Raw genomic sequence first — 9,673 nt, 5'->3', positions numbered from 1 at the left:
TCACTTTATTATTTTACGATAGTATTTGAAAGTGTTACAGGCATAACAATAACCGTCCCAATGAAGATGTTTAATTTATTTCGCTTACGCGACCTTGACCTTTACCGCGTGTACGCTACATGGAGACATAGCCACATAAACATCACTTCCAAGATGGCAAGTTTGAATCAACAGCTGCAAGATTATCTCAAATCTCAGTCTTCTGATTCCGTCAGCAGATCTAATGGCGAAGGAGGGGGAGGCTATATGTCATGGTTCAAAGGAAGCTCAGATCCCTCTACAGATGGAGATATAACGATTGACGAGTCGGCTAATGGCTGGTTTGGAGAGGCGCAAAAAGATCCACTGCTGCCTAGTTTAGTAAGATGTATTTTAAAAAATGCACTGCGCTTAACGCCTAAGCCTTTTTAGTAAATTTGTAATTGCATTTCTCACTCAAACCTCACCTGACTTTAATATGCTACTTAGAACAGACCCCATTATCGACAGACTAAAGAAATAGTAGAGTCTGTGAAAATCCTACTGCTGGACAGAAATTCTGGTTTTCATCTTTGGCTTGTACCAGCTGATGTAGCAGATGACAGTGCAAAATGTAGCAGAATAATACCTCAAAAGTCAAGTTACTGTAGGAAACCCTCTGCCTCCCATATGTATACATACAGTGTACTTTTTTTTAACAGAAAGTCCAACTCGGATATATTTAAAACTTATTTTGTTTCAGAGCAAGAAGCAGAGAATATTTGGCTTTGTGGGCTGTGTTTTAATGGGTCTGTTTTGTTTTACTATGGTAAGTGCTAAAAGAATATTATCATCATTATCCTTTGTTTGGGGTACTATATGTACAGTTGCTGTTGCTTATGATATCCTAAAGCGAATATTTTTAAAAATTATTATCAAAAATCCATTGAAGTTTGGAGAGTGTTTTTCTTGACCATTTACACCAAATTATTTCTTTTTAACAAGTGAATGTAAAATTGTTCTTTATCTTTGCAGGCAAGTTTGTATCTCCCTTTCCTTATTCTCAAAGCAAGGAAATTTGCTCTCATGTACTCCTTGGGAAGTTTGTTCTTTGTATTCAGGTAGGTGAGAAGTACACTGCTTTTTATTGGTTTTCAGAATATAGAACATTATTTGTTGCATTGATAAAAACCATTTACTGGTAACATGTCAAAAGTCTGCCTACCTATGTGATCAGCTAAGAGGATATGGTAGTTCGAAATAAATGTAAGTCAAAGCACATTGTAATATTGAAAAGTCATTCCTATCTCTCTGGTTTTCATGATCAGGCCTTGTGTAATTGAGTTTGTAAGAAATAAACTTAATTAAATTTAATTATTCATATTTCATAAATGCAGTACCAAAATCAAAATGCCATTGAATAAAATGTCAAACAAAATTTAAGAAACACATTTCAATTTTTTTCAGTTTTTCATTCCTATGGGGGCCAACAAATCATGTGAAGCATTTATTCTCTGGCCAGCGGATATTATTTAGTACAGCGTACTTCGGTTCTCTGTTTGCAACATTATATTGTGCATTAGTGGTACGTGTAGTGACCAAGTCCTCATTTCATAAAAGATCTGTTTTTAAAATGTGATAATTTTCAGCAAATGTGTTAAAGTAGAAAGCTCCATTTCATAGAATTAATAATAAAATAAAAACATTTACTTTGAAGTTTGTTTACCATTGTGAATACAAGTCTCATAGAAAACTTTATTGAAATGTAAAGCAAAATAATTAGGAATGCTTTAATATTTGTTCCAGATGAGGAGTACATTGTTTACAATTTGTGCAGCTATATTCCAGATAGGAGCTTTAGTATGGTAACTTAAAATTTTGCGTATTAGCCCCCACCCCTTTTTCTCTTTGCATGTCAGTGCTGCAAAATTTACAAAGGTGGCTCCATTCTAGTAGTTTTCCAATACACCATCACTCCAAATGTCCAATCATCAAGATTTTACAAGGTGAAATATAATTTCCCTCTGATGCACATTCTGTCATCGATGCATGAGCACGATTTCTGTGAAATGATTCTATAACTGCAGGTTCCAGAGTTACTTTAGAACATGTTTTTCAATTGTATCCAATTAATTATTATCATTTTTGTTCAATGCGCAATGCAATAACTCAATTATCTTATGATTCCATTTTTATTCTTTTATTATTGGTAATTTTAGGGTCTCAGCGACCCCAATTATTCAGCTCAGGAGAGAATATTGAAAATTTGTTTTATGCTCTTTCCAGGTACATAGTAAGCTATATCCCAGGAGGACAGACAGGGCTCAAGTTTTTCACCAAAATATTTTATTCAGCTTGCTCAAAGACCGTGCAAAAGACACTCCCTGTGTAAAAATGTGCAAATTAGCAGACTTTGTTGGACTCTAAAATTAGGGGATATTTATTCTGAATCAATATTTGTGGGGAATGTGTAGGTTTATTTTTGTATAAAATAAAATGTATATTTGACATCTTCTTGTGTTGTTTAAAAATTGATTGAACTTCCAACATTTATAATGTACAACTTCACCTGTTTTGAGTATATGATTAAACAATCTAATGACCAGTTTACTGTTTAGAATTTAATTTTATTTATTATGAACATAACAGAAAAACAAACAACATTTAAGATGGATAACTAAGAGTTGAGCAACTCTTCCCATTGTTTTATTTAAAAAATATATGGTACTATAATTTTTGTATTATTTTTGCCAGGCAGAGATAGTCCCTGGAGGAATATTTTTACATTTCCACTATAAGCATAAGTCTCAAGTCTAATGTTTTATAATCATTTGTGACAATGGAAAGCAATATGATGGAGCATGCTCAATATTTTAGTATTTAAAGAAAAAAAAATTGTTGCTCTGGAATATAAAATAACATTTTATCTAGATTTACATACCTTCTAATTATTTAGAGAAAGATCGTCAATGAAAATAAGTAAACCCTACGTTAATTTCAATAACTTACCGACATATTTGGTATTGTCACACATTAAAAAAGCAACATTTATCAAACACTCTCTTTCCCTGATAAAGTAATAATATGACAGGTTTAGGTGTTTCAGAAGTTCCAAGACTTTAATCCATTTGAACATCTTAACTCATCCTGAAGAAAGTTTTTTCTACTTTTCTGATAATTTACATTGCTACATCATAATAAGAGTAGTGCTTCTGATCTGATTACTTCCAAAACAGAATTCTGCATATATATATATATCAATTATCCTTCCAATAACTATCATTTAAACCTTTCAATCAGCTCTCACCAACCACATCACTTGCCAGTTCTTACTGCATTTTGTACAATCACCACCGAGAATAGACCTCTATTCATTGTCTAATTTTTTCTTTTTTGCTGCACTCCCATTCTCCTCTGCGTAATCTCCATACCCATAGGCATCATTACCCCCTCCATACCCTCCCATGTACCCTGACATGTCACCATAGTAACTGTCATAGTAACCACTAGAATGGTACTGATCCCCATAGTTGCCATAGCCACCGTAACCATAGTTACCACCATTGTAATAGTTATAATAGTCACTGTAGTAGTTACTGCCACTGGAATTGTTATTGTAGCCAGTGGAGCCACCTGCTGAGTCTGTATTAGATGAATTATTGCTATCACCAGTTCTGCTGCCACCTCCTAATGAGCTGTAGCCTAGTGTTCTCTCTCTCATGCCTGCCAACATGCTATCAACTGCCGAAAAGTCCCATGAAAATCCAGAAGTGAGACTGCTGTCCTTTTCTTTCCCTTTTTCCTTGCCCTCCTTCCCACTGCCACCGTTGCTGTCGCCACTCCCCCAGCCCTGTCCGTTGCCTCCCCACCCGCTGCTATCATAACTGCCGTACTGTTCATACTGTTGCCACTGCCACTGGTGGTACTGGCGCTGATACTCTTCCTGGTGCCACCTATACTCCTCCACCTGGCGCCTGTACCTCTCCACTTGGTCCTGTTCCTCACCCGTCCCTTCCCCTTCCTCCAGGTCCTGGCCATCCTCTCCCTTGTTGTGGAGCTGATCCAGGATCTTCTGGAGATAGGGGTTGGCCTGCATTAACACATTGGGGTCTGGGTCACCAAGCAACGACCCCTTGTTGTCGCTGCTGCGACTGTTGCCTAGCAACCCTTGACTCATCAGCGCAGGGATGTTGGTTGGAGGCACACCAGGAAGTAATGGCCTTTTACCTAGAAGTCCCTCAGTTTTATCAGAACTGCTACCATTCTCAGAATCTTGCCCTTTGTTCTTGGATGGCATCACCATTTTGATTGAAGGATGGTCACCAAGGAGACCCCTGGGTCCATCTAAAACAGGGAGCGAGCCCATCAAAGGAGAAACGCCACCAGGAACACCCTCTGGCCTGTCTCCTAGCAACCCCTGATTGGGCTGCAGCTCGTCCACAGGATTCTGGGATATCACAGGACAATTGGGAGTGGGTAGGAGTCCGACGCCCTCAGCAGCAGTGCCTTCTGTTTTGGCAACGCTCTCTTCTGTATTCTCTTCTTCTGCAGCCTCATCTTCGATTTCACCAGACTCTGTGTATGTGATGATGGCATATGGACAACAATGGCGCGGCCTTTTCACTGTGGTTCTGCCACCTCCAGGTTGAAACTCAAACAGGTACACCTGGAAATATGTTGACATTAAAATGGTATAAAATGACATCTATTAATAGTATAATTTATGATTGGTTCTTCCAACAACACCTAAAAATCAGAGCTATTACCAATCCAGTATTCCAACATCTCAAATGTCACCTTCATCAGTAGGAAGTGAGGGTATGGGTGTTATAATATATTACTATTATTATATAACCTTTACTTGGGAGGGCAGATGTTTGTACTGGTTTTGGAGTTGGAATAACCTATCATTACAAAATTGAGTGCAGAACACAATTTTTTTAATAGAATGAAGCAACAAAGGAGATTCTGGGCAGCCCAGATGTCAGTGTCTACCACTCTGCCTTATCATTACGATTCATTAGGGAAAAAATCATTGACAATGATCAATCAATATTACGTGAAATTTGCTTTTTTTCCCAGTGATACTCCAAGCTTACAGAGTACAAAGTTGTGTTCTCCTCTGGTACTAAACCTACCTGAGAGTTGTCAAACGTTCCTCTCAACTGCTGCGTGGGATCGGGGTCAAACAGGGAGAAATGGCTGTCAAAGTCTGGGCTGGCAGGGCTGTACTCGTTGGCGCCCTGAGCCTTGGGACCCGTCTTGGTCAGACGCCCGTGCATGTACTGAAATAATTCACACAAAAATATCCGCTGTTTACATTTGCCTGCATTGCAACTCTGTCTGGCACTAAGAACATGATCTTTTTTATATTCTCGATATTGACTACATAAATTAAGAGATTTAGACATATTTCAGCATGGAATAGTGTCATTATGCACTGTTTTATCACACCACAGTAAAGAAAATAATTTAAGAGAACAATCTCTCTCTCTCTCCCCTCTCTCTTTCTCTCTCATATATATGTTTGCATTCATATATATATATATATATATATATATATATATATATATATATGATCTTCACCTTACAAACCAGAAGCCTCAACGTCTTATCCCCAGGAGCTGCTTTCTCCAGGGCCCACCTTGTACAGATATCAGCATATTGACAGAGGTAGACCCCCTGGGAATTGTACCCCAGGGTGTTATAGAGGGAGTGCTCTGCCAGTAGGCCTGTCTTGCACAGCTTGCGGACTGCACTGCGCCCCAGGCCCCCAAGAAAACCATAGCGCTCTTCATACTCTTCTGGCTGGCGGCCTGCCACAACAAATTCATTCTTTTTTTCTGAAATGAAAGCATTTATCTTTTTTTTTTTCTGAAATGAAATCATTTATTTTGAAATCATTTATTCAAAATGAAAAAAAACTTTTCATTCTCTTTTTTCTGAAATGAAATCATTTATTTGTAAATTAGACTGGAACTGAATAAGATATTGATGTTGTAAAGGGGTGCTGCACTAAAGGGATATTATATTGATTGGACTATTGATGCACCACAGCTAATTTAAGGGCTAGAAATCAGCAGGTCAAATCACTCAAAACTGTACATGACATACAGCTTACATTTTACTAGTACTTAATATAACCATGAGTCTTTCAGATAAGTCATCATTTTTTAATCATCAATATAAATGATTAATGGCCTGTCTGTCTTGTATATACATTTGAAGATACACTTAATCCACTGAGGTCAATCAGCCAATTTTACTCAACTATATATACTGCACCATCTTCACTGCAAGTCTGTTGCATGCTATCTAACTGCTCAGAATGCCAAACGTACTTGACAACATTTTTAAGTATGACACTTGACCAGTTAAAATGTTCTCACATTCTATAAAGCCTCCTGTCAAGTTCATCTCCCAATGCAGGCAAATTTAACTTCAAAGCAGCCAGCCTGACTAGTTTCAATTCTGTCATAAGTGCTAAGCTTCACATCAAATTAATATCTATCCTGCAAAATTAGTCTTAGTAAGTCTAAATACTCTCATAAATATTTCAACACCACATATCAAGTACATATCTAAGAAAATCCTGACTTCAACCATTACCCAAAAACTCCTGCTGTAACGCTTCATTCTCCACCAGTTCCACTTTCCCCACCTTCAGAGGGCACTTGTAGTCCTTGCCAAGACAGGCCTCTCCCACAACTTTCTCCAACTCCTGTCTCCTTGTGTCATCCTTCTCCAGGACAGTCAGCGTGACATCTAAGCAAAAATAAAAATCATGATTGTTGTTATTTTTTAATCACTTAATAAAATGTGTGTCTGGGCTGAGGACAGAGATAGAGGTAGAGGTGGCATCGTTTTTGGGTGTTTCATGGTCTGAAAAAGATGGCAAAGAGTAGCAAAATAATAAAAAAGATAGACAGAGAGAGAAAAAAATTCAAAATGAAAACCAACTTTTTCAACGTATTGTAGAATCAAGAAAAAGTAACATAGCACAAGAAAAGACTTTAAAAAGTGAATGTGGTAACAAAACAGGACAGACAAGATGGAGATGACAAAAACAAGAAGAAAATTACTACTAAAATACATGCTGTAAGACAAAATGCATAAAATAAAACAGCAGATGTAGTAAAAAGGAAAAAAATCTTCATTCAACTGAAGAGAAGCATAAAGGAGCGCTACAGAGGGAGAAATGAAAAATACTGTGAAAATGATAAAAACAAAAGATGCATTTAAGTTCTACGTAGTGGTCCAGGAATGGAAATTGGACCCAAAGAAAGAGGAAAATCAGTGTAATAAGACATAGAATTAAGACAGAAAAGCAATAAAAGGGGAAAACTGTATTTCCACACTGTGCGTGTAACACATCCACCAAAAAGGAAACAGAGAAGAGCTGTCATGGACTACAAAGCCTTTTGTAAATTTTCTCTAAAAATATATATTGTCATTGTCAATAGTGCCTTGTACCTCTAACTCTGCTTTTATAATCCAATATGATTCTTGAAAATTTTTCTACAAACCATTCATTTCAAAACTAACATCCACACCGTTTTCCTCTTCCAGTGTCAAATAAATAAAATATAAATAATTAATTTAATAAATAAATAAAAGGCTTCGTAGTCTATATCTTGATAGTAGAAAGAGACAGGAGGGATAGACGTGAGAAATAAATGCCACAGTAATTTTGCCCCAGTTTCTCAATGTATGCTCCAGCACCTTAAGGGGAGGTTGCCATAGCGACTCGTACAGCAGCATAAAACCTTGTGCTATCGCTGCCTGTACATTCCGCATACAGATTAAGTCATGATCTGTAAACAAAAAAGACGAAACAATGTAGTTTATAATACCAACTAATGTTTACGGTAGTACTTTCTGGCAATTTTCAAATAGTATTCTTTAAGTACGTTTTTCAAGATTTGTCATTATTCCTTGCTCACAGTAAAAAGAAAAGAAAATTAAAAAAAAAAAAAATTAAAAGACCATTGTGGGCATGAATCCGACATATCTTTTGGAACCTCAATTGCTTTTAAGACCTTATATCAATATTGCTTTGAAAACAAAATTTATTCTGTTTGTAGTACTAGAATTAATTAAATGCACATGTATACTAAAAACCAGTATTGCCAACGGCATGCTTTTCTGATTTAAATTTCTTTTTGTTTTCAGGCACTATTTTAAAGTGAAAAGTGTGACAAATAAACACATCCCTAATACAGTATATGCCAATACATCATGAACAGGTATGGCAATGAAAACTTGTATTTGGGTCACAAAACAATTTTCTAACATAAGTAAAGTGGAATAATGTGGGCTTAGATTTCAATGGTAACTTAATTACTATTACGTATATGAATGTTGAGTAAATTCCTCCTTTATGATTAAAAAGTAATTACAGTTATTTTTAGTTTCAGTTTCTAAATCTCTGCGAAGTACTTACCTGACATGGTGGACAAAGTGTCGTTGCTGACGTAGATGGATTGACAAGCTGTAATCACACGTGTCCTTTTTTCTTCATAAATCAACAGGGGTCTGTAACAAACCTTCCTGTAAGAGTAGACAGAAGAGTGAAACGCAGAATCTGGCAGTGCTTCTTACGTGTTTGTATTCATCATTGCAGATTGAAAGGCTCGATTGAAATTTGAATAATAATAAACATCACTGCAAAATGTGAAGTATCAAAAGTATCAACGCCCCCTTTATTTACACTGGTTGTGAAATATAGGGATTTTTTTTTATTAAATTACGAAATCTCACTACTCGAGCAGGGGTAATTCTAGAGACTCGAGTCAAGGCGACATCCATTTTGACTAGGAAAAAATGGCGAGTCAAGAAAGCAACGCAGTGCTCCTTTTACCATGCAAATGCACTCCATATAGTTAATACAGCTGCATTTTGGTTAAGTTATTTAAAACTATATTTCCAAAATTCAATTATGAAACAAGCAACAAGACAGTACTGATCACCTAGACGCTAAGTCGTCTCCCCTTTCTCCTCTTGCCGAACCTTGCTCCAACGTGCATAGAGCCTGGAGCCATATCATGGCAGGTCAAAAGATGGCGGAATATGTCATCTCAGAACAAATGCTAGATGTCACTGCAGGCCAGAAAGTTAAACGCCTGTTTACTCCTTCCTATGGAAACCTGTGCTCTAATTACTAATCCCAGTGTCTTTAAAATTGCAATTCCACATTCGGCGAAATTAATTTTTATTAGTATTTTGACATGTGCTTAAAAAAAATCTGAAACTGAGAGACCAGTGTTGGAGACTCCGATTCAGTGGCGGATTTAGTGAGGGGGGGGGGGGGGGTCCTGACCCCCCTTTCGATTTCTGAAAAAATCACGCCAATGGTCCCTTCTTGAAATTAGAATTTTGACTAGCTGAGTCATAGTTCTTAATCGTACCAAAAAGCCCTCTTAAATACCAAAAAAAAAAAAAAAAACTTTCGGACCTTTGGCGGGCCCCAAACCCAACGCGAAGGGGGGAGGGGGGAGATTCGCATCCGCGGACCCCCTTCAAATAAAATTAATCCTGGATACGCCCCTGTGAAATGCACCTTTATTGAACAGAGCAAAGTGGTTAAAGGATTCAATCGTATATCAAGTGATAGGCCTATATATTACGATATATTCTGAGGAATTTGAACTTTATGTAAAGAGTATACAGTTTATTGCGAAAAATTGCAATCTTAATATTCCTGATAAATGCAGAG

At 37.1% G+C, this 9,673-nt stretch overlaps 2 protein-coding genes across 5 annotated transcripts; one reads left to right on the top strand and one right to left on the bottom strand.

The window, feature by feature from the left end:
* The first annotated feature begins 74 nt into the window (after nt 1-74).
* LOC106162541 (uncharacterized) lies at nt 75-2,466 on the top strand. 3 transcript variants are annotated; one of them, XM_086994919.1, is made up of 6 exons: nt 75-360; nt 722-787; nt 994-1,079; nt 1,426-1,543; nt 1,878-1,964; nt 2,245-2,466. In XM_086994919.1, exons 1-6 carry the CDS (start codon nt 154-156, stop codon nt 2,383-2,385), a joined length of 705 nt encoding a protein of 234 aa, XP_086851045.1. In that variant the 5' UTR covers nt 75-153; the 3' UTR covers nt 2,386-2,466. The 3 variants fall into 3 exon arrangements, with proteins under 3 accessions (XP_086851045.1, XP_086851047.1, XP_013395307.2); XM_013539853.2 differs by lacking the exon at nt 1,878-1,964 and adding an exon at nt 1,765-1,823 and having other exon boundaries at nt 96-360; XM_086994921.1 differs by lacking the exon at nt 1,878-1,964 and having other exon boundaries at nt 87-360.
* Nucleotides 2,467-2,621: 155 nt separating this feature from the next.
* LOC106162540 (uncharacterized) lies at nt 2,622-9,108 on the bottom strand. 2 transcript variants are annotated; one of them, XM_013539852.2, is made up of 6 exons: nt 8,928-9,108; nt 8,402-8,508; nt 6,568-6,723; nt 5,545-5,801; nt 5,097-5,243; nt 2,622-4,624 (listed from the first exon to the last, which is right to left on the bottom strand). In XM_013539852.2, the coding sequence occupies exons 1-6, from the start codon at nt 9,002-9,004 to the stop codon at nt 3,326-3,328; spliced, it is 2,043 nt and encodes a 680-aa protein (XP_013395306.2). In that variant the 5' UTR covers nt 9,005-9,108; the 3' UTR covers nt 2,622-3,325. The 2 variants fall into 2 exon arrangements, with proteins under 2 accessions (XP_013395306.2, XP_086851043.1); XM_086994917.1 differs by lacking the exon at nt 8,928-9,108 and adding an exon at nt 8,709-8,902.
* Between the last annotated feature and the right edge of the window lie 565 nt (nt 9,109-9,673).

This window comes from Lingula anatina, chromosome 9 (genome assembly GCF_051362555.1).
Source record: "Lingula anatina isolate TDL-2025a chromosome 9, LinAna3.0, whole genome shotgun sequence".
NCBI lineage: Eukaryota > Metazoa > Brachiopoda > Lingulata > Lingulida > Lingulidae > Lingula > Lingula anatina.
The sequence above is the reverse complement of the archived record's forward strand: the minus strand, read 5'-3'. Positions and strand labels throughout refer to the sequence as shown.